The following is a 27,326-nucleotide window of genomic DNA, read 5'->3' as shown; positions in this document are numbered from 1 at the left end:
AAACACAGCCCACAAACTAGACTAAACCATTAAAATGGGAATCCTTTGACTTTGATAATATACTGAGTGTAGTACAGTTGTACCTATTTTAATCTACAAGTATTTTGAGTTGGATCATACTGTAATCCTATCCCTAAGATGGCACGGTTGATGTTAATAACTAAATGTATTGTGATATTGTAAATAAGCGGATATTGACTGTATCTGTATGTATAGTTGTAATAAATAAACAATTTATTTATTGTTAATTATGCATTATTTTGTTGCTATTCACAACACACAGTCAATGCTTACTTCAAATCCAAGTCTTGATTTAATTCAAAAGACAGTACAAAACATGTTACAGCTGTAGTGATTGTTTCATGGAAAAAAGTATTAGTGCAAATTATTTATTACAGTTGACACATAAATCAAGAACCTTCTAGAGTTGCATGTAAGGCTGGTTAGTCAAGTCAGCACCACAATGAGAAGGAAGGGCTTGCCTTCAGTGGAATGTGTTTAAGAATAGGAATTCTTGATTTCTAAACTATTGCTTAACAGTATACATACACTGTTAGTCAAAATCGTGCAGCGAGACAAACATGATTGATCAGGCACACGGTGGCTGGCGTGGGGGCCGTCTCACTGTGAGGTCTGACACCAGGCCGCAGCGTTCTTGAACATGCTCAGCCAGGGCGACGGGGCCATGCTGGGACGGAGGGGCCCGGGTACCCAGGCCCACTGCCAGCCCAGCGTGGCGCGCTCTGGGTGGGGCATCATGGCCAGGTGGCGCCCGTCCGCCGAGCAGACCCCAGCCACGCCCTCGGGGGAGCCGTTGGGGTTAAGGGGGTACTCCTCGGTGGGGCAGCCCGCGTCGTCCACGTAGCGCAGGGGCGCGAGGGAGCCATCGATCACCTGCTTCCGTGCCTCGTCAGAGCGGAACTGCATCAACCCTGAACAAAACGTAAACACAGACCACGCCATGAGAAACAGCAGAAAAGGTACAGTTGAACACTGTACTTTACTGTACATTACAGATTACACAGATCATTCTCCAACACCAACAAGAAATTAAAAGCTATATCAAATATGTGACCCTCCACGTCAAAACCAGTTACATGGGTCAAAACCATAAAAAAATAAAAATAAAATGTTGACCCGCATACTACTGAGATAAGGGCATTCAAATTGTTGTAGAGGTCACAAAAAGTCAGAAGTCAGAGAAATATGGGTGTAAAGTTTATTACCAATATAACGCTATCTGTCCCTTTGATTGGGCAGGGCTTACGTCTCAATTTACTTTAATTCACTGCCAGAAACTTCATGTCATTTTGTGCCTTTAAAAACCTCGTTAGTGCTGCTACCATGCCAAGTATTGTCCAGCTTGCCAATCATAAGTGCAAATCATATACTCACTCATATACTCACTGGTGCAAATACAGGAAAGTCTTGATGCACATCATGATCATCCAAGTGCTGTTTATCATTATCATCATTAAGTTTGGTCAGCTGGTAGGCAACATGCACAGCATAGGTGTACTGAACATATCCAAAAAGTTCTAGGCTTGCTCCAATATTGCCCATGTCTGTGGCTAATGTGATTGCCTCTACTAGTCTCTAGTGCTCAGCTGTATAATATAAGTATTATTTGATTTATGGCCATCATTCTTCAGCAGTAACTTCGTTGGCAATGTAGTTAGGGCTATACATTCGCATTAGCCCTCGAAGTTTAGCGCATTTGTATTTGTAGGCTTCACTAGAACAGTCTTATCTTCATGAAGCTCAATCAACACCGTAAACCTATTAATAGTGTTAAAAAACAGTCTCAAAAAAGCATCTTTAAAAGGTATTAAGTAGAGATGCACCGATATGGAATTTTAGGGTCGATAACGGTAACCGATATTTATTGGTTTGTTGTGGCCGATACCGATACGATAACCGATAATATTACTCTTGAAAATAAATTGTGAAAAGTGATTTGGGGAAAGCATTTAATAAGCATAATTGTATTGCAGTAATTTTACCTACCACCAAATGATGGACAGAACTCATAATAGTCCTCAATACAGTACAGCAGTCAACATAACAGTAGCCTAGCCCTACAGTATGTGTGGCTCCTTTAAGTGAACCTGACGTCAGTGAATTGCGAGTGAGTGGCTAGAGAGTATGAATCGTTTTAATTTAGGACTAAACACTCATAAACGGCTCAGCTGGGAATAAGCTACAGTATAGCGACCAAATCAGAGTTTGTGAGGGAAACTTAGGTTTAGTTTCAACTGCGGGTAATAAAGCTGCAACTCCTCAGACTATATCTTATGTCCGTCTACTCTGTTGCGCACAACCTGCTGCAGCAGAAATGAAAGGGGTTAGCCCCGAAGGTTTTAATAACTTATTATGATGACCTGTCTAGAACTGAAGCAGGAATGGTTAGCATATTTCTAGGTAATAATACAAAACCCAAGCTAAAGTAATGCAAATATAATACTAAAACACAACTTAGAACTAGGCCTACTTATGTACTCGTCCCACTAACGAGTTTGTTTATTTGTTTCCCCGACCAGCGCGGTAAAGTGCAAACACATCAGCACAAGACGACCCTAGATAGGGCTGAGCTCCGCTCTGGTAAGGTTAAATGGCGGATCATTCACGAGAGGATTTTGAGATGCACAGATTCGCAAATGAACGCATATCCACAGATTTTGTTAGAGTGGTGAAATACATTCACACCACTGACATTATATTGAGGAAAAAGTATAGCCAACCAAGCTCAAGTAGCTCAGTGTAGCCAGACGGACCTTACGTAGGCCTAAATTAGGACTTTAAAAAATATCGCCGCAAATTATCGGCCAGAATTCTGTTATATAATAATATTTTCATTTTTCCCACTTATTAAGTTCATTACCTTCTCCATGAGCCACCCATACACCCAGTGCAGATCCCTCCATCCCTTTCAGCATAATGGCTGGAGATGGCTTGATGCTCACACTCACAAAACGAGACTCAAAGCGGCCCGATTTATTATGGGTCAGAGTCACATCAGACTCTAGAGAGAGATGGGGAAGGAAGAACAGACAGAACACAACAAGTGCCGTCAGACACTACAAACCCTGCAGCATTATGTACTAATATATTATTTTGAGATACATTACTATAAAACAGTAATAGGTAAATACTACACACACACACAATATAAAATACTATTCGATAAGAGCTAATGTGATAAAAATGTCAACGGTGGTACTTTGTCATTGAACTCACAACTTTTCTGTCTACTGTATGCTAGCCCAGCTCCTTAGCCACTACGCTACCACCATTTTCCCCTCAGATACAGATACTCCTCCTTACCGGTGCTGGTTCCAGTGCCCACCCAGCCCAGCAGTGCCAGCAGCTGGCAGCCATTACACACGCCCAGGCTGAGCGTGTCATTGCGCCGCCGGAAACGCTCAAACTCGTCCCGTGCACGCTGGTTATAGGTGACGGTGGCCGCCCAGCCTGATAATGAAGACACACAGTGAGTCAATTGGCACTTCAGGAAATGTGATAAAACGAGACCAGGTATACTGTAAGTGTACTACATTTCGCCCCCTTAGAATTATAGGGTTCTATCTACGTTCTGAGCAGTTCTGAGATATTGAGCTAAGTCTTTGAATTCCATAGAGTTATACTGATAAGCAGAACAAACCTCTTTAGATATAATGTCCAAAAATGCATACAACTACAAGAAACACCTCACCTCATCTTCTTAGAATAAGAATGTCTTTAACTCAATTTTGACAAAAATGTCAGATAGAACCTTATAATTCTAAGGGGACGATTTCTATTTTTTATTGGGGTAGCTGTAGTGTGCATTTAAAGACTGTTGTGGTGATATATCAAGATGGGTCCTTAACTAGAAAACACATAGGCAATAGGACCATAATGGGTCATGGGGATGAAATTTGATTAATGTGTATCTTTCAAACAGAACAAAGCAAAAATCAGAAGAATCAGAATCATATTTTAATTTTGAGCAGCTTTCGTGCTTGGACCCCTAAGAAATAAAAAAAAATCACTCTTGCATAATTCACAAACTGGGTCAACTCAGTGTATACATGTTTCAACTTTTATGCATTTGAGTTTGTAGGTATGTGACCTTTGGTTCTTACCTTTGGCTGAACCCAGCACGTCTGCGTAACTAAAGCCACCCACGAACACTACGGCCTTGAAAGGATCCAGTGTGGCAGAGCCACTGCAGAGGTCCTGCATTGTGACATCCCATACCTACAGATAAGGACAGGTAGGATGATAGGTCAGATAGGGCAGCTCATTTCACTTATCCACAACCTCATTATACCTCTTCACAGCCCCAATAAAGCTATCAATAACGTGTGGCACCCCCGTGGGTGATGCATGGCAGCCCTTATGCGCCAGAAAGCTCAAAACACATCAGCTGTGAAGAAAGTGAGGGAATGAATGAAAGGCCACACGTCAAGGCCAGTGTGGAGAACTGCGTGATAACGTCTTCTGGCAATAGATGGAAGATTTTTGAATCGTACCTCAAACCCAGCCATTAGGAGAGATACAGACATCTCTCGGTCTCCATTGCTGCCCTCTTCTCGAACCACAGCCACTCGAGGTTTACCAGTACCTGAAGCATGACAAAATATAATAAATTAAAAAAAAACTCACATCAGTCGTTCAGACTGTGATAAAATATTTAATCAAAATCACAGCAAGAGAACAGAGAAGTATGAATAGGGTAAAAAAATACTTTCTCAGCATTTCCTTTCTGCATCTAACACAAATTATTGATCCAAAACTCATAATTGTCTTCATTAATATCTTTCTATACCTTGTTAAATGAGGTATATTTACAATATGCAACTTTGTTCATAAAATGTTCTAATGTTAATGCTATGTACCAGTCTTTAAACACTTTATAATTTCCATGTCCAAACTTAAGCCACTAGAAATAACTCAAATATCCATAATTTATGGTCAAAGCACCAACACTGAAACAGTATATGACAGACGTTCCAAACTTAAAAACTGCTGAGACCCAATTTCAATTCTGAAAATCTTCTGCAACCCACCTATAGATATCAATAATGACAAGCCAGCTAGAACCTGCCACTCTTTTTCTATCTTAATCTCACTCGTGTGTGCTCAAGATGCGCTCCCAATTAAGCACAGTAAGTAACGTTCAAGTTAGATCTGCTGCATGGTGGAGATTAAGAGGACCCAAAAAGTGTCATCCTTGGATGTAAAATGGTGTTGGTGCATTTTGACATTGTAAACGTTCTCAAGGAAGAGTGGAAAGTAGTTTGCAGCAAAGCTACTTCTATGTATTGTCCAAATGTTGCCCCCTCTGTCCCCTGGTGCATGTGCATGATGCGTGTCGTGGGAGCGGCAGCACTGATTTGAATTAAGTAATTTCCTCTCGCAGGCCACACTTGTGAAAACACTGCTGTATGATACTGTTCTAAGCAAAGTATAGGAATGATGTATGGATTTTGTATTCAGTTTGTATTTCATTATTTGCCTCTCATTTTCTTCCTCAATATTGTTGTAACAATCATCATTCTATTACAATCCACTGAAACATAAAACGTTACTTTTTCCGTAGAAACTAAACTCAAACTCACTCAGGTCCTCAATCCTGGGTGTGGTGGCAGGGTCGAAGGTCAGATTGAAGTAGGGCTGGGTGCGACGGGCGAGCCCGTCCTCCTCCTGCTGGACGCACAGTGGGTTGGCCTGCAGACGCTCCAGCTGGAAGCTGGTGCTTTCCCACAGTGCTCTGAGTTTGGGCAGTGACTCGTTCAGCACCTCCTGACCATCCACCTTCACTGTCACCTAAGAGACAGCAGGACAAGAGGCACACATTCCTTTATGATGCCCCCATGTTCATGCCCCCAGAGTGCAGCGCTGTAGCTGACTGGCTAGTCTCAAGGCTTAAAGAGTGTGTGACATGTGAAATGGATGGGTTGTGACTGACCGTGGACTCTGGCCCAAAGCCACAGGTTCTGCCTATGCGGTGACAGAGCAGGCCTGCGTCTGTGTAGCTCTGGCACACACGGGTCACATCACGCTCAGACACCTCCAGAACCAAGCCCAGCTCCTCAGAGAACAGCACCTCCAACACTGAGAGAGAGAAGAGAAAGAGAGACAGACAGTGAGTGAGAGAGAGAGAGAGAGAGAGAGAGAGAGAGAGAGAGAGAGAAAGAGAGACAAAGAAAAGAGAGAAAAGAGAGAAGAGAAAGACAGAGAAAGAGAAAAAAAGAGAAGAGAAAGAGACAGAGAGAGAGAAGAGAAAGAGAGCGACAAGATGGAGACAGAAGAGAGAGAAGAGAAAGAGACAGAGAGAGAGATAGAGAGAGAGAAAGAGAGAGACAGAGAGAGACAGAGAGAGAAAGAGGCATCAGTGAGTGTTCATTCATTCTCTCGCAAACTCACATATTCAAATACCCTGCGTATCAAATGTTAACAGAGATGTTTAAAGAAATACATCAATCCAACAAACCTCCAGCGCCTTGAGGGGGCAAGTTCACTTCAATCCCACGATTCCCAGCAAAGGCCATCTCCAGTAAACAGGAAATAAGTCCTCCATCACTGACATCATGTCCTGCACTCAGCACTCGATCTGCCCCGCGCAAAACCACTCAATTTCAATACACTAGTTTACATGGACAAGTAATTCACTGGATATTATTGATGACAACCCTAAATAGGTTCTGTGTAGCACTACTGTAACTCATGTGGATACTGCGTTACTAGGAGTCACTGATGTACACACAAATAGAAATATATACAACATGTGTCATTACTACTGTGTTGATGTAGTGCTGATACTATAAGTAACTTTATAATTTAGGTATTAGGCGGTATGGGCTCTTTATGAGTGATTGTGTAGTGTTACAAACCTGCCTAGTGTTACTCTATAAGTGACTCACTACATGAGTACCGGGCTGGTGTTACTAACCCCTCATTAGTGTCTGAACAGTGTTATGAACCCTTTAAAAGATGGTTTATCTGTGACTGTGAGGTGTTGTAGAAACCTTGTATGAGTGCCTGGGTGGTGTTAAAGCAGGCCGACAGCTTGTCCGGGTGATCCAGGTCAGGGCAGCAGTCTCCCAGCTGGCTGAAGCACTGAGCCAGTGCAGAGCCCCCCAGTCTGTGCTTGCCAGGACTAACAGGCACATAGAGCAGGACTCCTGCAACAGCGGATGGAGGAGAGGTGAGAGACTGGAAGAGTGCTTCATGTAAACAGACTTCACAGAGAAGACTGAGACAAGATCTAAGGACCATTGGCTCAGTGGAGGTAAAGAGCCTCCAGAGTATCCAGTACACTCACCCTGGCCGTCAGGATCCTCCAGGTCAGGGGTCACAGTGACAGTGATGTCAGGACACACAGCATACACAGAGATAACCAGAGAACCTGCAGCACAAAGCAAATCAACCACACACACACACACACACACACACACACACACACACACACACACACACACACACACACACAGACACACATTAAACCAATTTTTCCTGCATAGGGAATTGTGAGGTGACCATCCCATTCAAACTTTGTGCCGTCTAAATTTCTAGTACTTTTTTTCACAAAAAACCCCCCAACAACATTATTTCTATATTTTCTATACATTATTTCATGATTTGACGGTTAACTGCAATTGCGGCTCTACGGCGATGTAATGGTGCTGTATCGCAATCTGTACATCAGACAAAGACATCCGAAATTGCCAAAGTAGAGGAGGGTGAATGAGTTGTACTTTCTTCTTTTAACCCTGCAGAATGTCCGGCAGAACCCTGATTTTGAGGCTCTTGAAACACATTACCACCTCAGCTTAATTTCCATCCAGGAAAAAAACCCTGTTTCACTGGAGCAGGACTATTTTGTATGGGGAAAGATATAATAATTCAAGTGAGTACGACGGCTTGGAAGGGGTCAGGACATTATTGTATTATACATACAATAATGAGTAAGGCTCTTACAGGAAAAAGGGACAACTTTTCTCAGACATACACAGAAAACTAGAGCTGTATATAATAATCCTTTTCAAGATGCATTGCCATGTGAAAGCACACACAGACAGACAGACAGACAGACAGACAGACAAACCAAGCATACCTGGCGCTTTGACAGTCTCCCCGCTCACACGTGCGGCCATGCTGAGGGAGTCCTTGCCCCCATCGACAGCCACGCCCAGCTGACCCATGACCTGGCACATGGCCTGGCATGCCTCCCACAGACTGGCCCCCTCCCCAGGCAGCTTGGCTGCCCACATCCAGTTTCCACTGCATTTCACATCCTGAGCAGGGCACAGACACGAGAAGCAGAGACCAGGATAGATTAACATCTGTTATGAATCGATGTGAAAGTGTATTGTTACATCCCACCCATTCTTGTAGGAGATCAAATCAAACGGTGCATTGAAGAGACTAGTGTCGGAGAATGTCTAATAAAGGGAGAACTTTCACTCTTGGGAAACTTCCGGTTTCTGAACTGGTTGCAGTTCTACTCTGATTCCCATGTGGGGGCGCTTGCGGGCGAGTGCAGAGTGATTGGTTTATGGAGCTGTACCCCTCAAAATCCACTTTTTTCAGGATATAATTTTTTGTTCAGTAATTTGAATGCTGCATTTAAAAGGGGAGGCAAAGAAAATACACACTGACACTGCTGAGTATTATATATTTTAAAGTTGCTTATTTGTTCTAAAAGGCCTTTTAAAAATTTCAATGACATCATTCATTAGCAGAATGCTAGTGTGTTATGGGCAATGACGAACCGACCTGTAAGAAATCAAAAGGACATAAGTGCTCGTTCGTTCAACTTTCGACGTATAATCCATATTGAACTTGCAGAAACTACAATCAAATCTGTGATTGTTCAACGACAATCAAGAGATAAATTTAGCCATCTAGCTCCATAGACCTCCATTCATTTTGCAGTCGTCCGCGATCACTCCTAGTGGAACTCTTGTGGAACTGCAATCAAATTCGTTACAATAGGGGTTAATAGGAAATGAACACGCTCTCAGTAGTCAGGCTGTGATTGTGTAGAGATTTGATATAACAGCTAAGTAGTGCATGACCTTATCTTTAAAAAATGCTGCATCAAGCTTCAAGGTCTTGAGTGTGTAAGTCAGTACAAATATACAGTGCTATAAAATTCAGTATAACCAACAAAAACCAACCAACCAACAAAAACAATTATCATCAAGCATTGTGATGACGGCAAATAGTTTCAGCAATCTAAAGACTGCCAGAAGGTTATATGGATGGAGAGAACATTCTAGTAGCGTGTACCTTGAGAGTCGTGACTCTGGCGAAGACCAGGTTAGTGAGGGCCTCGCCCACGGCCATGCGTGCCCCTGCCGCCGGGGAGAGCAGCCCTTTGATTGGCTGTTCTCCGATCGCCGTGGCAGCGCCCTGAAGACTGAAGGGCGACAGTGCAACCACGGCGACGTCAGCCAACGGCGTGTGAAGGGGTCCAACACACTGTTGCTGGGCAACCAGGCCTGTCACAGAACGATCCACCTGTGGGTGACAGGTCAAAATAATTTAGAATATGCACCCACAATTCCATCCACTATCTCAGAATAATAATATTAGAACTATTATAATCATTAGAACATTAAAGTTGGGCTTTGACTGATTTACTATACTTTTTATACTGTTTGTTTGTGTTACACTGGTCCTACTGGGTCTCTTCTTTAACAGAGTGGTGTTGAAAGTTGAAACCAAAACCCATATATTACACATATCCAGCATAAACTGAATGACAAATATTATGAACATGTTACAGATCTTAGCCATTGTGATCAGTGATTGAGATGATGTGAAATTACAACAGGCAATCAGTGTGGACGTGACCTGGTGTTCTATGGCACTCTATGGCGCAGACTGACCTTGTTGGTGAGGTAGCGCTTGCTGGCCACAGAGGGCAGTCTTAAGACTCTCTCCAGGGCAGAGAGCACAGAGAGAGGGGAGGGCAGAGAGAGGGGCTGAAGAGATGGAGACAAACGCTCCATCACAAACTCCTAAAAGGAGAGAGGGAGAGGGACAGAGAGAAAGAGGGAGAGGGACAGAGAGAAAGAGGGAGAGGGACAGAGAGAAAGAGAGAGAGGGGGGGTGTTGGGGTGGTCACAAATCAACACATGATACACAACTCATTCACAGGGTTGTTATCATAATACAGGTTTTTGTCACACATGCTAGAAACTTCTCATTTCTGTTCTCGTATGGAGTCTAAAACCTAGCACATACATTCCAGCAGGGGGCACCCTTCTGCAAGTTTTAAGAGACAAGTATCTGACTCATTTAGGTCATTTTGGTTCAGACTGGCCTGTTGAGTCTTGTTCTGAGTTTGCATTTGCTTCTGCACCACCAGCTAACAGACAGAGGAGATTCTTCCCTTCTCTACCTCCTCATTCTTCTACCACACTTTGACTAGTACTTATTACTTCCCCACACTCGACTTTTAGTAAATGTATCGATTGGTGTGGTATTCATGCCAATCTAAGGTCTCCTTTGCAATGTAGTTTGAATGTTATTTCCTCATTTTTTTAATTCACTTTGGATAAAAGCTTCTGCTAAATGAGTAATGCAATATGTAAATGAGATTTGAGTGGCCCCACCCACCTTCTGGGGCATCTTGCCCAGGACCCACTCCAGATCCAGATCCACAGGGTGACGCCCATTTGAGGCGTCGCCACGATTACGCACGTCATCCTCCAGAACAATCTAAAGAGAGACAACAGGCGCATGATGAGGAAACAGATCAAAACCAGACTGTAACTGTAGGTATGGATTGACAAGGAATGCCTATAACTAATGTCTGCTGTACATAAAGAACTCAAAGGAACTCTGATGTTGTTCAGTCACACCTTGCCATCACCAGTGATCTTGCCCACAAAGTCAACTGGGCACTTTTCACGTTGGCACACTTTTTCCAGAAAGTTCCGATCAGCAGGTTGGAGCAGGAGGGCATTGCTCTCCTGATACTCAGCCCCCCAGAGTTCCAGGACACTCAGGGTTGGGTCACCTGTCTGAGGTGAGGAAGGGAACTTTTCAAAAACCTCAACACATGTCCCATGATAGAGATGAAGACTTTACACAAAAGGCAAAAAAGAGTTTAAAAAGGCTAAAAGAGACCAACATAGACAACGAGAGGTTTTTTGCATGATTATTTTCACCTTAAACTTGCTGGTGTAGATCACAGCTCCCGCTGGCTCACTTAGTTCCTTCAAAACATTCCCTAGAATACATTAAATGGTTAAGTGAGAAAAGCAAATATTATTTGTATAATACAAGTGAAATAAAATTATAGCTAATACAAGTGTATGCATGTAATCTGTCCAGAGCATCTGTCCGGTGTTTTATATTATGGGGTGTGGTGGTACCGTTGCCCCCGGCACCCTGGTCGTGGATGCTGCAGATAGGGTTTCCTGCCTCCCTCTCCAGACAGGCCCTCAGCGCCCGGTTCATCTTCTGCTCCATCTCTGCGTCTCCTCTCTGCACTGCGTCCAGGTCACGCGCACTCGAGTTATCACCCTGGACCTACACACACACACACACACACACACACACACACACACACACACACACACACACACACACACACACACACACACACACACACACACACACACACACACACACACACACACACACACACACACACACACACACACACACACACACACACACACGTCAAAGCAGATACTTACTTTCAGGGGTTACATGCTTGTGAATGTCAAACCTCTCTCTAGGCTATTAACCCCTACAGAGCTACTGCAGCTGCACAGAACTAACAATATCTATGCACCCAGTGCATAGATGTACTACATTATATTGTGTCATTATATATCACACGTCCAGCCATGCTAACATAAGCTGTGTGCTGTGGAATACCTGCACAGAGGAGGCGGCCCCTCCTCCAACCCCGATCCTGTACACAGGGCCACCGATCTTCACCACCTCCATGCCTGATGGCGTAGGGACAAACAAAAACATGGGGGCATCCTTTTATGACTGTCTGACACATCATAATGTGGCATATTAGATATAATATATAATACAATACTCTAACTATCAACCTGGCTCTGCCGCCTCCTTCTTTACATGCTGGTCTTCGATCGAGCCCAACCCGCCACTGAACATAATTGGCTTAATCCACTCTCGTCTCTCCCCGTTGGCCAGACGCATGCCAAAGGACCGGGCAAATCCTAAAATTCATTTAAAACAAAAACATAAAAAGACAGGAAAAAGAACAGGTAGGACATTTTTAATAATGGACAACGAAGGTGGAAAAAAGAATGTGGCCCACATACAAAATAGTTGGACAGATCTGCGTTTTAATCACTCAGTGGTCAGTAGTCACGATGTCTCACCTGCAAGAACCGGTTCCCCAAACTTGTTGCCATAGTCCGAGGCTCCATTGCTGGCCTCAACAGCCACCTGCAATGGAGGGGCAAAACTAGAGGGGTACTCCCACCCCTCCTCTTCCCAGGGGAGAGCAAAACCTGAAGTGGAAAATATCAGAGAATTTCATTTAGAGCTTGTCAATGTGCGACAAGAATGATCTTCGCTAACGGGCAGCATGTCTTACCTGGGATATGCAGGTTACCAAAACAGTAGCCAGCAGTCCCGGTGATCACATGACCTCCCTTTCCAGCACTCTGCACATCTCTGATTCGCCCCCCTGTTCCTGTGGTCGCTCCACTGAAAGGCGCCACACCTGAGACAACGTTAGAAGAAACGGGCCTACATCTTGAAAACTGTTTCATTTTCGTTTGACATTAGGAAAGCATTACTTTACATTAACGTTAAGATTACAAATTCCAAAATGTAGATTGCTTATTCTGGCCTGATTATGATCGCATTTGTGTGCCATGGCATAGCGCTTTACCGGTGGGGAAGTTGTGCGTCTCTGCCGTGAAGATGACATGTCTGGTGGAGCGTCTCGTACCGTAGACGCTGGCCTGGGCAGGGTCCTGAGGATACATGAACTCCAGCTCCATACCTGTAATACCACTGTACCACACACACACACAAACAGACATACACACACACACAGACACAGACACAGATACACACACACACACACACACACACACACACACAGAGAGAGGACAAGTTCAGAGACAAGGCAACAAATGACACTAAAGTAACTGGAGAGTTGGACTTTACTGACATAACTAGAGGGACAGAAACTGATAGACAGAAACTGACCAATAGACAGATCAGACAAAATAGGATTGGCATACAATACATACAAATCAGTCTGTGTAGTACCTGCTGTTGTCACTGAATTGGATGACATTGTTCTGGTTACTATGGCGTTGGGTGCCCATAATAAGACTGAACAGGGTGTCCTTTTGCTCCTGTCCATCAATAACCATACGGCCACGGAAGAACCAATGACGACTGTGTTCACTAGGGATGCGAAAGGAAAGCATGGTGCACGATGGACAAAACTTTGCATAGCAACATAGAGAACTCATTTTGCTCACCTGCTAATTTGTACCTATATACCAGTCAAACAACATGCCTTATGCGTACAAAGAGATATATACAGAGAGAGAGAGAGAGAGAGAGATACAGAGACAGAGAGAGAGAGAGAGAAAGACACACACACATACCTGTTGGACTGTGCCAAGTCAAAACACTCCACACTGGTGGGGTTCCTCTTCACCCTCTGAAACAGCGCTGTATAATAGTCTAGATCCCAGGAGTCAAATGCAAGGCCTACACACACAAAAAAAAAATATTAGGATAAAACATGTGATTGTACATGCATAACATTTTCAGTCATTTTCACAGGACTAAAATGGTATGTGGGGAAGCTAGTAGGAGGTAGTATTGTCCCTAGGGTAAAACAATGATGTTAACTTTATCTATCTATGATACAACATTGGCACATTGTACACTAAATGGTCAAATGTTACTTCTACATAACATTTGTGTTCCTACTAGCTAGCCCACATACCATTTTAGTACTTTGAAAATTACTGAAAACGTTAAACCTTCACTTGTCTTTTATCTTCTTGCTTATTGTATGTGGAGGACTCAAATATTGGCACAGCACTAATAAAGTAGTGTATTTGATACCAAATGGGTACAAATAAAGTTTATAATACCCTCAATGTCACTCTTTTCCAAATCTAGGGCCTTATAGAAAATCAATGAGCATGCCATACAAACATTTAATGGTTCAGTCATACTTGTCTTATAAGTTATTGCTAGCTATGAATAATACTGTACTTATTTGAAAATATTAATGTCCAAACATTGCTTCCCAGATAATCTGTTTTTCAGGCTGTAAAACTAAAGAAATATCATGGGCTGGAAATAACACGAAGACATAAGATTTGAACAGAAATATTTTACAAGCCTTGGTTTTGAGGCCCATTCATGATATAGACAAGGTTTGAACAAAATCTGAGAAAACAGCAACCTCATCTAATTTGACATGGAATGACCCAACTGTATTGCCTGGGTTTCAGCTACCAGTAAAGGATACCAACATGGACATGCCATGTATATATAATAAGAGCAATATGCCTGGTTCTATTGTGACGGACAGCCATAAAGCCATTTGGGTGAGAAGATAACAGCAATACAGGTTACACATGGAATGCCATTCACTAAGTCTAGACGTACTATCTCCAAGTCACATTACACTGCACTAACTTGCAACCGCATAATAATGACAAAAATCTTTTTGATTATAATCAACAAGAAACATTGAAAGAGGGTCAACCAAGTCCAAGTCCAAGGACACAAATGCAACTTTAAAAACTTTTGTCACAGAAACAACATCATGAATTTTGTGGTGAATAAAGAGAGTCTATGAATGATATATCTACAAACTGTACCAACATCACCGACTTTACTGATGGCTATAATCCATGATAGTCATTTTTAAATATTGAGCCTGATTATTGGTGATACTCTTGTCCTTTCAACCTTTGTAACTCTTGTAACTCAAGAATTCACAGACTCAGAGAAATTCAGTGAACTTCCAATTACCCACTGACCAACTAACACACATAGACCTGTACACAGTAAGGAGAGGATCTTGTGATGAAATTAAAAACACCCCGAGTCAGGTGACCTCCACAATCAGTCTAATCAAATTGGCCACAGACACATGATAAGAGAGAGAAAATGAAAGAAAGAGAGAGAGAGAGAGAGAGAGAGAGAAGGGGGGGGGGGGGTGAGTTAGTAAATGAGTGAGTGAGAGAGAAAGATGCATGTGATAAGCTGCCCCTCATTCCCGAGAGTGCAGACACACAATGGACCAGATAAGTGCAATGGAAGAAAAATGGTCCACAGCACTTAAACACAGAGGGACAGTTCCTCAGACAAAGACCTTTAAGGGCTGTTCCCACATATAAAAGTTGGGGATCACTTTCAGAGCGATTTTGAGAATGATAAAACGCTGACAGCCATCAGAATCCATCCAATTTTGGCCATTACATTCATCAACATGAGGAGAGACTTCCCTTATCGTTGGTCAGTGTAGATGCTTTTATCGTTAAAGTTATAGGTCTTTATAGTTATCATTCCTGGTGTGAACGGCCCTTTAGTCCTAATCTAGACCAAAAGCTTTTTTTCAGTGGAAGTCTTTTTTGAGGTGCTTTTACAGTCTAGGACCAGGCTTTATGTCCAGATAACCAACCCAGAGACTGGTAAGAGTCACAACAGCAGGGACAGCACTAGGGGGAAGAAAGACTTCATTCTTCCATACATAGGGAAGAAGAAACATTGTTACCAGAGCCTTGCCATTCCTACCTAGCTCATTATTGGCCATCTCCAAGGCTGCACGGCCTTTCCCCAGAATGTCCACCTCAAACACTTCCTGTGGGCGGGTCTCCACGATGAAGGAGCTGATTGGATGCAGGTACACACATTCAGTCATGCTGTCGTACAGACATCCAATCAGTTTCTCCATGTCTGCCTTCATGCCATTCTGTCCGTCCTTAGGCTGAAAACAAAGGAAGATTATTTCTAAGTGGTAAAGTGGTAAAAATTCATAATTCATAGTTTTCTTGCAGGGGCCATTCTGGATCACAGCTAATAGTTACTACAACCCCTACCCCATCATTCATGGCCATATTCAAACCCATTCATGTTTCCCCAAGTCCTAGAGGAGAAAACCCCAGCACACTAAGTTGTAAGTGGTAGAAAATGCTTTGCCAACCTTGATGAGGTGTCTGCGAGACAGTTCAACTCGAGACACTTGGCTGAGGCCTGCACTCTGACAAATTGACACAGCATTGGTGGACCAGGCCGTGGAGAAGTTCAGTCTGTCATGGAGTTACGACAAAAATGACAAATTCCACACTCACAAAACAAAGAAATCAATAGAAATGTAAAACACTCCTGGTTGACAAATGGAAAAAAGCAGAATAATCTCACCATGCACCGCAAGCTTCAGACTTTGAGCACTCTTTTTGCTACAATAAAAGGATAGTTCCTATGAATGTTACCTGGGTCCAATCTCCACCAGTCTCTCTCCATCTGCAGCCTTAAGGGATGCTTCCTCAGATAAACCGCCACTCTGGGGCGGACTAAACAGCCAACGAAGCACATCCTTCTGGTCAGCACTGAGAGATCCAGCTCCTTGTAGAAACAGATGGGAATCTGCCACAGTTATATGACCAACTAATTACAGTTCCATGTCAAAATCTGACTTACATATGGATCTTCTTCTTTCCCACACCTCTGTACTCCAAACAAAGCAAGGTTATTTGGAGATAATGGTGGGCCAAACAACTCCATCTAAACCATCTTCTGTCATCTTAACTTACCATTCAGTTCCACATTGTAGCAGAGTTCAGTTTCTATGGAGACCCCTGGGTACAACACTGCTACCCTCTGAAGGGCCCTTCCGACCTCTGATTCTCTCCTGTAGAACCTCAACACAGGCATGACCCTGAAGAGACAGATGTCAGATAAGGTCAGCTAAAAAGCCAGAGTGCAGAGTCCCTTGGCTACATGCTGTATCGAAATGACCTAATCTAAAATCAATCAGTTTGATGAAGGTCTTTTTTTTATAGAAGAGCATGTATAAAGCTGCCAGCCTATTGAGCCCAGTCCAGAGCATTATCAAGTCAATTGAGCTAGACATCGATATCATCTCTCTCTGGCTCTGAAATGAGGTGGATCAGGATAAAGATCAAAAGACCACCACTCACCTCCCAAAAAAAAGACCACCACTCACCTCCCAAAACCTAACGAAAACACAGAGAGCAATCTGTTCAAAGTCTACATTCAAACAGATTGTAAAACTAAATGTAAACCATAGTCTTGACCAGTCCCTTAACTTCGCAGGCTACTAGGTGCACGAGGATAAACTCAAGGCTAGGGTCAAATTGATTATTTGCCTGTTGCATCACAAGGCACATGCCGCCGCCGCCGCGCGTACCAAGTTGTCTTCCCTAAATTAATTGCGCTAGCTCGCCAGTTAGTGATGGCGAAAAAAATGACCGTGCTGTTTTTCAAAGAAGTCCCTTGTTGAAGTGCAACATATTGCGTGCCAGGAAGAGATTGTGACATTCAGTTTTGAAGTTTGTGACCTGCATGGATGGATGGATGAATGAATGATTCTAGCAAGAGAACACTTCGCAGAGATGTAAAAGAGCAAAGCGAACGAATCTGTTACCATACACATATTCAACATCACGTTGAGGCTACAAAGCAAAACTTCACATTGTATAGGAGAAGAGATGTTGGAAAGAGGAAAATAACTTGATGGATTAATAAAAAGTTAGCTATAGCCAAATTAGCACGTCAAAGTTAAGCATAACAAAATCAGAGATGAATACAGAAAAGTAAACTTCCTATTGTCATACCTCTGCGATTCTCCTGGCACAGTTCTTCGTCTCCTGGTAGAAGAGCCTTGCAGAATGGGTTGAGTGGTAGCCCGTAAGCCACACAACTACACAAACCCACGTGGGCACTTTCGCGCACACGAACCTTTCCGCGTAACCCCCGTTCTGCGCCTGCGCAATTACAACATAAGTTCTGGCAGCTCTGGTTCTGGCTCTTTTTTTGTTTTGTTTTAACAACACGTAGACAGTTTTGATTGATTGCTGTTGATAGTGTGTCGCATCAGTTTTGGAACTGTTCTCATAGCCTTCAGTAAAATTCGGGTCGACATCCTAGACCTAGAGTATATCAACAGTTTTTATTTTTTATACTTTTCTAGAAAGTACTTTTCTATCTCATATGTCTTGTATTCGACTGAAATACATTTTCCATGAAAAATAAAGTAAAAAGAGATCATTTCGATGGTCGCTGCAAAATCATTTCGTCCAGTACATAACCTGTTCCAATAATCTAATATGTTCCAGTAGATGGCGACATTTCTCTACAATTTACAGACCGGATATAGAACATTTGTTGCAAGATTCATTCACGTCCATGGTTACCGGTGGTAGGCTTGGCTTCTTTTACTGCCCAGCCTGAGGTCGCTGTCTACTAAATTACTGAAGGGGAACTCATTGAGGAAATACGAAAGGTTCAGGGATTCAAACCGATTCAGAGGAATCGCAGCTGGCTGGTTATTTGGCCAGTTTAACTTGACAGGTCCAAGTGCTGTCTGTGAGTTAAGTTTGCGCGTGCTACGTCCTTCCTTGCAAAAGGCTTGTAAAACCTTTCCAACGTCAGCTTTCAAACATTTATTTGCTGTTGTAAAGTGAGTAACGTTACTCTCTGGAAAGCTAACATAACATTAGCTTGCTAGCTACCTTACTCATTGATATGGCACACTTGCTGTCAGTCCAAACAAGGATAACACTAAGTAAGCAAGGAAACTTCATAAATCCAACAGCTTCAACGGCCTTGAGGACTGCTTTACGTGAATACAGCAGTGGCGATGGAACAGAGTACTTGCATAAAAGTATTGTTCCTACAATGCACTATCAGAAGAGCTTACCGAGGTTAGTAGCAACTCGAACTCAACACGTTTGACTTTACGAGATTAAACGTAAATATATTAATATCTTGATTCGGGTCATTGTTTGTGATAATAGTCAAAAACATGAATGACTTGGTCACCCTGTCTGTGCAGTCATGGTAAGAATGTAGGTGAAAGGTTCATCATGTTTAATGACCTCCGGCCACTGGGGGCAGCTATGGCATTCACTCTGTCAGTTTTACTGTACCACCTGTGTCAATTGTACAATTTACTGTATCAGTTGCACTGATATGAAATGTACTTAACATTAATGTACTTGTACTTAACGTTATCTCTCTAGGTTACCTGTCCCTAAACTGGAGGATACCATACGTAGGTACTTGGCAGCCCAGAAGCCCCTCCTAAAAGAAGACCAGTATAGGTAATGTAGACATCTTACAGTTTCAGTGTAAAATCATTGTGTGTTTTTTGTTTTGTTTTGTTTTGTTTTGTTGGTGTTGGCTCTGATTGATGAGCAGAGACTCACCTGTTCTCCTTATAGCACCACAGAAAAGCTGGCTCAGAGCTTTCAAAATGGTGTGGGAAAACAACTGCACGAGGAGCTTGTTAATCAAGACAAGAACAATAAGCATACCAGTTACATCTCTGGTGAGATTTCAATGCCATATACAGGGTGTACATATTAGTGTATATAATTTCATACCAAGTATTGCTGTCCTCACACCACTAACATGTCAGTATCATCCCACAGCGCCATGGTTTGACATGTACCTCTCAGCCCGAGATTCCGTGGTTTTGAACTTTAACCCGTTCATGTCCTTCAACCCGGACCCAAAGCCAGAGTACAACGACCAGCTCATCCGGGCCACCAACATGGTGTGCTCTGCAGTGCGGTTCATGAAGACCTTGCGAGCCGGTCTACTGGAACCAGAGGTCTTCCACCTCAACCCAGCCAAGAGCGACACAGACAGCTTCAAGAAGCTGATCCGCTGGGTGCCGTCCTCCATCTCCTGGTTCGGGGCCTACATGGTGAACGCCTACCCGCTAGACATGTCGCAGTACTTCCGTCTGTTCAACTCCACACGCATCCCCAAGCCAAAGCGCGACGAGCTGTACACGAACGACAAAGCGCGGCACCTGCTGGTGATGAGAAAGGGCAACATGTATGTGTTCGATGCAGTGGACAGAGACGGCAATCTGGTGAAGCCCGCTGAGATCCATGCCCACATGAAGTACATCCTGTCGGACACTGCTTCAGCCCCGGCGTTCCCGCTGGGGGTGCTGACCAGCGAGAATAGGGACGTCTGGGCGGGACTGCGGGAGAAGCTAGTGGCTGCCGGAAATGCAGAGGCCTTGGGTCTGGTGGACAGCGCCCTGTTCTGCCTCTGTCTGGACGAGGAGGTGATGCGTGACCACATCCACATCTCCCACAACATGCTGCACGGGGACGGCTTGAACCGCTGGTACGACAAGTCCTTCAGCATCATCTTGGCCAAGGACGGGCAGGCGGCCATCAATTTCGAGCACTCCTGGGGTGACGGGGTGGCCGTGCTGCGCTTCCAGAACGAGGTGTTCAAGGACAGCACTGAGAAGCCCCTCGTGGGACCTGGCTCCCAACCCGCGGCAGTGGACTCGCCGTCCGCCGTGCGGCGGCTAGAGTTCAAGCTGGACGCCGCCCTGGAGAGCGGCATCGCCAAGGCCAAGGAGAACTTCACCGCGGCCGTGTCCAAGCTTAAGATCGACGCTGTGCAGTTCATGAAAGGGGGCAAAAACCAGCTGAAGAAGAAGAAGCTGAGCCCGGACGCCATCGCCCAGCTCTCCTTTCAGATGGGTTACCTGCGGCAGTACGGGCAGACTGTGGCCACCTACGAGTCCTGCAGCACTGCTGCCTTCAAGCACGGGCGCACAGAGACCATTCGGCCGGCCACCGTCCACACCAAACGCTGTGTAGAGGCATTCGTCCAGCAGCCGGGCAAACACAGCGTGGATCAGCTACTGGGCCTGCTGAATGAATGCTCCAAATACCATGGACAGCTCACCAAAGAGGCAGCTATGGGTAAGCACATCACATTTTCCCTGACTTACTTCCACTCAGTAACCTTTCATCATATCCTTTATTTTCTTTACCATTTATTGTTATCAAATACTCTGTTACATATATTGTCAATTATTGCTAAATTATTATGGATTCACATTGTGTCACAAGTGTTTGTGTGCTTTGCAACAATCACATTCTATGAAACATTTCTTTGCAGTGTATTGTATTTGAATGTGAGTATTTGGGTTAACTGATGTTGTCCATCTCCTCGCAGGCCAAGGTTTCGATCGGCATCTGTTTGCAATGCGTTACCTGGCAAACACCAAGGGCATGGCATTGCCTGACATCTACCACGACCCTGCCTACGCCACCATCAACCACAACATCCTGTCCACCAGCACCCTCACCAGTCCTGCAGTGAGCCTGGGGGGGTTTGCCCCAGTGGTGCCAGACGGCTTTGGGGTGGGCTACGGGGTCCATGATGACTGGATCGGGTGCAACGTCTCCAGCTACCCAGCCAGAAACGTGCATGAGTTCCTGCAGTGTGTCCACAAGTCATTAGAGGACATTTTTACAGTCATTGAAGGCAAACCTATCAGTTAAAGCACTGAAATGGAGACCACAGGTAGATGAATGACCAGGTGTTAAATGGACTTACAAGATTTACTGAAAGAATGCAACTTTTCCTACTGACTTGATTCATGGTTAATTCAGGCTGACGTCACATTGCCGTAATATGAATGTGCTTTGATTCACATGATGGGTGCCTTTTTTAACTGAGCTGCATTCAGTTGAAATGTATTCAACTCTCTTCCTTTCTCAAGTCTGTATGTTAGTATTGTTTGCGCAATTAAAAAGCCGGAAATGATCTTAGGCAACGATATAACATAGTTTATATATTTATAAGGCCAAGTCTCAAAGCATGCTGCAGTAGCTCAGGAAAGTGTTCCCTCAGTTTGGTAAAGTTACACAAACTACTTGAACCCAATGTTCTGTGAACTAAGCCCTGAAGCAATCTGCATTGAGCCATTGGTCCATATGTCCTACATATGAACAAAGTGTGGCATTGGTTTAAGCAGAGAACTCACTGAAGTAAGAAACTCATGTTTGCGTGTTGTTTAGAATAGATAGTATCTATTTTCCCTCTTAAAACACATGTCTAACAGGATTGTATATATATTATACATACAAGGACTTACCAGTTAAGAGAGGAGCTAAAGTGCTCATAAGATCAGCCTATGAAAACTATTCCTGCAAACATTTGTACTCCAACCTGGATAGTTTGATGACCAGGCCCCAGTTTTTCAAAAGTAATCCAGTGGGACTTTGGGTCACAGATTGAATCAAATCTTGGAAATGGGTTTTTCAAAAGCAAAAGAGGGATTCTGAACTAAGATCAGAGCATGTAATCCGATCTTACTAGGGCTGTCAAAATAACTGATTCATTTCGATTAATTAATTTGAGAAAAAATAACTGATTAAAAAAAATAACGCAGATTAATCAATTCCGTGTGACTTTTGACCCCGAGCCATTCTAGTCAGTAACCATTAGACTGTAAAATAAAGGAGAGAGAAGAAAATGTGCTGCCTAGATCATTGATTGGAACATTTACTTTTAAAAAACAGCCTGATGTTGATAAAATAAAGTGTTGATTAAAATAAAGCCCTCTGCAATGTCTGCAGCAAGGAATTTGCATATTACCGGAGTTCGTCAACTCTAAAGTCGCACATCAATGCAAAGAAATAATGTTGACATTCGGGGGAGTGTTAATTTATTTTCATTGTGTCCCCTAGGTTACCTGTATATCTGTGGCCTGAAATGCCTTGTATGTGAAAAAAAACTTCTTCCACTTTTGAATTGATTTCCTCAGCATTTTAGGTCATATCATAGATTATTATGGCCATTTCAAAGTTTCATTTGAATTTAAATATTTAAAGTACTTTCACAGCAAAAAAAATATATATGCGATTAATTTAGATTAATTAATCACAGAGTATGTAATTAATTCAATTAATTTTTTTAATCGATTGACAGCCCTAGATCTTACATTTGATCTGGATCAAACCTGCCTGGGTTTTTCAAAACTTTGAAATCTATTTAATCAAAAAAACAGGGTTATCCTGATCCCATCAGAAGGGTGGATTCAGTTGTGATTTTTCAAAAAGAGTTTTTGATGAATTTTGCGAATGATCACAAAATCAATGTTTACTGATATAAACATTTATTCATATTTTGTACAAATACAAATCACATCCAATGAGATATGGTAAACAAAAAAATCTCAAAGCTATCAGTATAAATGTCACTGTTGCTCACAACTCTATAATTCCACAGTATATTATTGGCAATGACAACAAATATAGTCATTCAGTAGCCTAGTTAAAAGTAATTTCTCATAATTGCATCTCTAATTGCATGTCCAGTGTGTCCTTAATTAGGTAGGAACATTGGCGGCTGTTCTGATTCTACATCAGGCTCAGGTCCATCAAAATTATCATCAAGAGGGACATGGCGCCTGGTGGCGATGTTATGCAAAACAATACAGGCAAGGATTATGTTGCATACCACCTTGGGTTGTACTCGCAAGTAGTTAAGACACACAAACCATCTCTTCAGGACTCCATTTAAGCGTTCAATGTCACATTTGCATGTTTTGCACTGTGGGGAGTTAAAGCGTGCCTGCTCAGGTGTGTTTGCAACTGGAAAAGGGGTCATTAGCCATGGTAGGAGTGGTTACGCGCGGTCTCCCCATCATGCATCATGAACAGACCCTGGCCTTTTCACAACACAGTTGGTTATTAAAAGGTCGGCGTTGCCCACAAGTTGGATGTTGGTGCTGTGCCTCCCCTTTCGATTGACATACTCCCAGTCCCTTTCAAAAGGTGCTTGGATAGGCACATGAGTACAATCAATAGCACCATTAGTGCTAGGCATGTTCCCCATTTGAAAAAACTTGTGCTTAGTCTGAGCTGTCTGGTCATCCTTGGGAAAGGAAACAAATTGATTGATCAGACTGCCCAGTCTGACACAGCCTTCACCACATTACTCACTGTTGATTTTCTCACTTCCATATTGTCACCAATTACTTGGTAGAAAGTCCCACATGCGTAAAAGCGCAGAGCGAATAAGCACTGTTCCTCCATGTATAAAGCATGACTCCTTCGGGTTTGGTGTTGGCCTGACCAGATCTGCAATGTACTTAATGTCATCTCTCCTAAAGCGAAAACATGCATACAGTTTTTCTCTATGCACTTCTTCTGTTGGGAGTGGTTTGGCAGGCTCAGCATACACCCGCCATGTGGATGCCTCTGTAGAAATAGGTGCAGACATGATATGTTTAAATGTTCTCACCCATTAACCAGCAATAATCTGAGTGGTGTGAGCCTAATTGATCACAAGCCAAAACAATCATGCTCAAGGCTTTTAAGATCAGTGTTGGCCACACCTAAGAGTTGGAACCATGGACTCAAAAACAGGCCTAATGGCACAAACTGTGGCACAAAACCTGTGCACTGCTGGAGGGTGGAGAAGTGACCAAAAAAGGAAAACAACATTTGGGAGGACATACAGTGCATAGGGAAAGTATTAACAGCGCTTCACTTTTTCAACATTTTGTTGTTTCAGACTCATCTTGAAATAGATTAAATTATTTTTTTCTCATCAATCTCCACACAATACTCCAACACTCCACAAAAAAGCAGGTGTTTGGAGTGTTTTGTAAATGTATAAAAAATAAGAATGAAATTTTCAAGTATTCAGACCCTTTGTCATGGTGCTTGCAATTGCACTCTGGTGCATCCTTCTTCTATCAATGGTCCTTGAGATGCTTCTACAATTTAAAGCAACACCAAAGAATTTTTTGTACTTTAAAATAATCTGTCCAAAGTTGTTTCAGTGGTTCATCAACTCGTAACAGGGTGAACGGCACTTCTGCATTTGCTTCGCGGCCCTCTATCAGCTATAACTGCACTATGTAAGTTTGCCAGATCGGGTAGCGGATCTGTAGTTTGATGGAACGAGAGACAGAGGAAAGGTTCTTTGGTGTTGCTTTAACTGGAGTCCACCTGTGCCTAAATTAATTCACTGGACATTATTAGGAAAGGTACACATCTCTTTATATAAGATCTCACAGTTGATGTCAGAGTGAACAACAAACTGTCTTCCTAGATCTGGCAGCTCAGCCAAACTGAGTAATCTGGGACAAAGGGCCTTGGACAGACAGGTAACCAAGGACCCAATGGTCACTATAAATGACATCCAGAGTTCCTTTGAGAGTACAGTGTTTAAAGAGAGTTTAGTGTATGAAGGACAAACATCAGTGCAGCTCAGCGCCTGGTTTCTTTCACACACACTGTTGAGAAATGTGGCCAAATAATTCAGTCTCCATTTCATCAGCCCAGATGATTTTACATCTCATGGTCTACGAATCATTCAGGTGCTTTTTGGGAAACTCACAGCAAAAAATGGCTTCAATCTGTCCACCCTACCATAAAGGCCTGATTAGTGGAGTGATGCACTGATGTTTGTCCTTCTTACTTTGAAATATCTGAAATAGTAGCTGGTATATATTCCAATTCTTCAAAATAAATAATAACGGTTAACATTGGCTCCATTTCCATTTTGATTATGTCTAATTTGTACATCTGCCAGGGCTCATAAATAAAATTCACATAACCTATAATCCCTTAGTCAAGTCCAATCTTAACATATTGACAAAAACAGTTATAATATATTCAAAAAAAACTTTAATAACTAGCATCTTGTTTGTCCTCCTACTGAAGAAGAGACATAGGGCAAGGGTACTCAAGACACCACAACCAATCATTTATTAAAAAGAGAAAAACATATGCACAAGAAGCAAATTTACAAATGTTCTGAGGACAAAACCTAAAACAGCATGTTCAATTAAAGTAAAAACAACGTAATTGATGTAAAATGAAAAAGGAAAAAAAATGACTCCTTTAAATTGGCTTGATTTTGAAGTGAAGGCCAATTAAACTGAAAACCAGACACTTCAGGTCTTGAACCAAGTAGTAGAACACTCTGAGCCCTTCTGGATCCCTAATGACAAAAACAGGCAAAGTTAGCTCTCATTCAATAATATAGTAAGCAAAGCATAGACATTGTGTAACCAAGATATGATTACTTACTTTGACTGGTTGACATCAATCAAAGAACCAATCTTAGAGGTCGTAAACGAGATGTGCTCATCACCAATCACAATCTCAAGCTCCTTCAGAGAGAAAAGTAGAATATAGTATTAGTTATGGGGCTACATTCAATCAAAATAAAGGAACGAGGAAGTACCATGGTGTAGGCAATGCCTACTAAAAACTACAGAAACATTAACCCTACCTGTCTGCCGACTCGGTCTGGCGGAGGCCAAAGCGCATCGTCTTCTTTGGTGATTTCGCTGTCGTCTATGATTCTTTTGAGTTCCTCCATGACGCTCTTGTGAACATATGCCTTTCAGGAAAAAAAGGTAATCCAAAATTTAGGTGAATGCGAGACTGATTGTTTTGATTAGAGTATCAAACTCTGCCTAATCAAGAGTCTACAATTACATGTACCATACCTCTTTCCTGATCATGACATCATTTTTGTAGTTACTGTTGTTCGCGTACCTCAGCTTTCCTGTTCAGCAAGAGAAGGTATTTAAAGCGGGTTTTTTTTTTTAACACAAGAGTTCCGTTAAGTTAGCTGTAAGTGATGTTTGCGGCGGGGGTTGGGTCCAAACAGCTCATGATAGAGGGCAACAAATCCACAGCAAGAAAGACCAAACTACAAGTTGCTGCTAAGATACAATGTGTGTACACATAACAATGCTACAACTAGCACGTTGTTGATTTCTACATAATTGAAAGTGGGCTCCGACTGAACCAACTGCTATGCTGCAAAACTTGCGTTAGCCAACTTAGCTTTACGCATGTCCACCGGGTTGCTCATGCTACACAGTCAGTCCCACGGCAAGCAATTCACGGGTAGGATGATTATGTACTATTACTGTGCCCGTAACCAAAGCTTCAAATATATATATATATAAACAATTCAAACAACGTACTATCAAAATACCATGTTTGTTTTGTCTAACTTAAAAGCTAACGTTAGCCATCTTTAACTCAAAAGGCCCAAAGCATGCGAGCTAGCTAACTAGCTAATTTGCTAATGCCGTTTATACTTGGCGCTTTCACTCACCATCCGGCCGAAATTCAAATTCCAAAAATTCGTGCCCGAATTTGCCTTTATGTCCAACATAATATCGCAAGTAAAAGTCACTTGTAGACATTTTGAAAACTGCGCATCCAAAACTTGCAGTTTCCGTCTACTTGCTAATTGTTAGGCGGCGCTTTGCTCAATGAATCGTCCGCTCTGTTCCTGTAGTGTTT

The 27,326-nt window shown here is 42.8% G+C and overlaps 3 protein-coding genes across 4 annotated transcripts; 1 reads left to right on the top strand and 2 right to left on the bottom strand.

The window, feature by feature from the left end:
- Nucleotides 1-290: 290 nt before the first annotated feature.
- On the bottom strand, nucleotides 291-17,958 carry pfas (phosphoribosylformylglycinamidine synthase). Of its 2 annotated transcripts, none has more exons than XM_076278140.1 (29): nucleotides 17,835-17,958; nucleotides 16,791-16,915; nucleotides 16,470-16,623; nucleotides 16,181-16,286; nucleotides 15,772-15,964; nucleotides 13,617-13,722; nucleotides 13,270-13,410; nucleotides 12,884-13,008; nucleotides 12,584-12,712; nucleotides 12,366-12,497; nucleotides 12,072-12,200; nucleotides 11,887-11,960; nucleotides 11,376-11,532; nucleotides 11,169-11,230; nucleotides 10,860-11,021; nucleotides 10,615-10,716; nucleotides 9,882-10,013; nucleotides 9,280-9,510; nucleotides 8,102-8,282; nucleotides 7,310-7,393; nucleotides 7,014-7,169; nucleotides 6,479-6,598; nucleotides 5,954-6,099; nucleotides 5,604-5,811; nucleotides 4,515-4,606; nucleotides 4,125-4,239; nucleotides 3,325-3,471; nucleotides 2,882-3,022; nucleotides 291-932 (listed from the first exon to the last, which is right to left on the bottom strand). In XM_076278140.1, the coding sequence occupies exons 2-29, from the start codon at nucleotides 16,909-16,911 to the stop codon at nucleotides 622-624; spliced, it is 3,957 nt and encodes a 1,318-aa protein (XP_076134255.1). In that variant the 5' UTR covers nucleotides 16,912-16,915; nucleotides 17,835-17,958; the 3' UTR covers nucleotides 291-621. The 2 variants fall into 2 exon arrangements, with proteins under 2 accessions (XP_076134255.1, XP_076134256.1); XM_076278141.1 differs by having other exon boundaries at nucleotides 16,470-16,602.
- A 458-nt stretch (nucleotides 17,959-18,416) lies between these two features.
- Nucleotides 18,417-21,812, top strand: cpt2 (carnitine palmitoyltransferase 2). Its single transcript, XM_076278138.1, has 5 exons — nucleotides 18,417-18,923; nucleotides 19,242-19,322; nucleotides 19,443-19,549; nucleotides 19,653-20,957; nucleotides 21,214-21,812. Exons 1-5 carry the CDS (start codon nucleotides 18,745-18,747, stop codon nucleotides 21,540-21,542), a joined length of 2,001 nt encoding a protein of 666 aa, XP_076134253.1. The 5' UTR covers nucleotides 18,417-18,744; the 3' UTR covers nucleotides 21,543-21,812.
- A 3,930-nt stretch (nucleotides 21,813-25,742) lies between these two features.
- magoh (mago homolog, exon junction complex subunit) lies at nucleotides 25,743-27,323 on the bottom strand. The gene is made up of 5 exons (XM_076278139.1): nucleotides 27,136-27,323; nucleotides 26,516-26,574; nucleotides 26,296-26,406; nucleotides 26,091-26,173; nucleotides 25,743-26,001 (listed from the first exon to the last, which is right to left on the bottom strand). The coding sequence occupies exons 1-5, from the start codon at nucleotides 27,224-27,226 to the stop codon at nucleotides 25,902-25,904; spliced, it is 444 nt and encodes a 147-aa protein (XP_076134254.1). The 5' UTR covers nucleotides 27,227-27,323; the 3' UTR covers nucleotides 25,743-25,901.
- Between the last annotated feature and the right edge of the window lie 3 nt (nucleotides 27,324-27,326).

Source organism: Alosa pseudoharengus, unplaced genomic scaffold (assembly GCF_046254945.1).
Source record: "Alosa pseudoharengus isolate Yale_2024_CS ecotype anadromous, Long Island Sound unplaced genomic scaffold, YU_APseudo_1.1 YU_APseudo_1.1_scf_11, whole genome shotgun sequence".
Taxonomy (NCBI): Eukaryota; Metazoa; Chordata; class Actinopteri; order Clupeiformes; family Clupeidae; genus Alosa; species Alosa pseudoharengus.
The sequence above is the reverse complement of the archived record's forward strand: the minus strand, read 5'-3'. Positions and strand labels throughout refer to the sequence as shown.

Coding starts and splice junctions, on each gene's coding strand:
- pfas (XM_076278140.1), bottom strand. CDS start 16,911: ATGCCTGTGTTGAGGTTCTACAGGAGAGAATCAGAGGTCGGAAGGGCC. Junction 6,599..7,013: donor CACCCAGGCACTCATACAAG/GTTTCTACAACA, acceptor TGCGCGGGGCAG/ATCGAGTGCTGAGTGCAGGA. Junction 4,607..5,603: donor ACCCAGGATTGAGGACCTGA/GTGAGTTTGAGT, acceptor GTCATGCTTCAG/GTACTGGTAAACCTCGAGTG.
- cpt2 (XM_076278138.1), top strand. CDS start 18,745: ATGGCACACTTGCTGTCAGTCCAAACAAGGATAACACTAAGTAAGCAA. Junction 19,323..19,442: donor CTAAAAGAAGACCAGTATAG/GTAATGTAGACA, acceptor TTCTCCTTATAG/CACCACAGAAAAGCTGGCTC. Junction 19,550..19,652: donor GCATACCAGTTACATCTCTG/GTGAGATTTCAA, acceptor ATCATCCCACAG/CGCCATGGTTTGACATGTAC.
- magoh (XM_076278139.1), bottom strand. CDS start 27,226: ATGTCTACAAGTGACTTTTACTTGCGATATTATGTTGGACATAAAGGC. Junction 26,407..26,515: donor ATGTCATGATCAGGAAAGAG/GTATGGTACATG, acceptor TTTTCCTGAAAG/GCATATGTTCACAAGAGCGT. Junction 26,002..26,090: donor ATTGATGTCAACCAGTCAAA/GTAAGTAATCAT, acceptor TTTTGTCATTAG/GGATCCAGAAGGGCTCAGAG.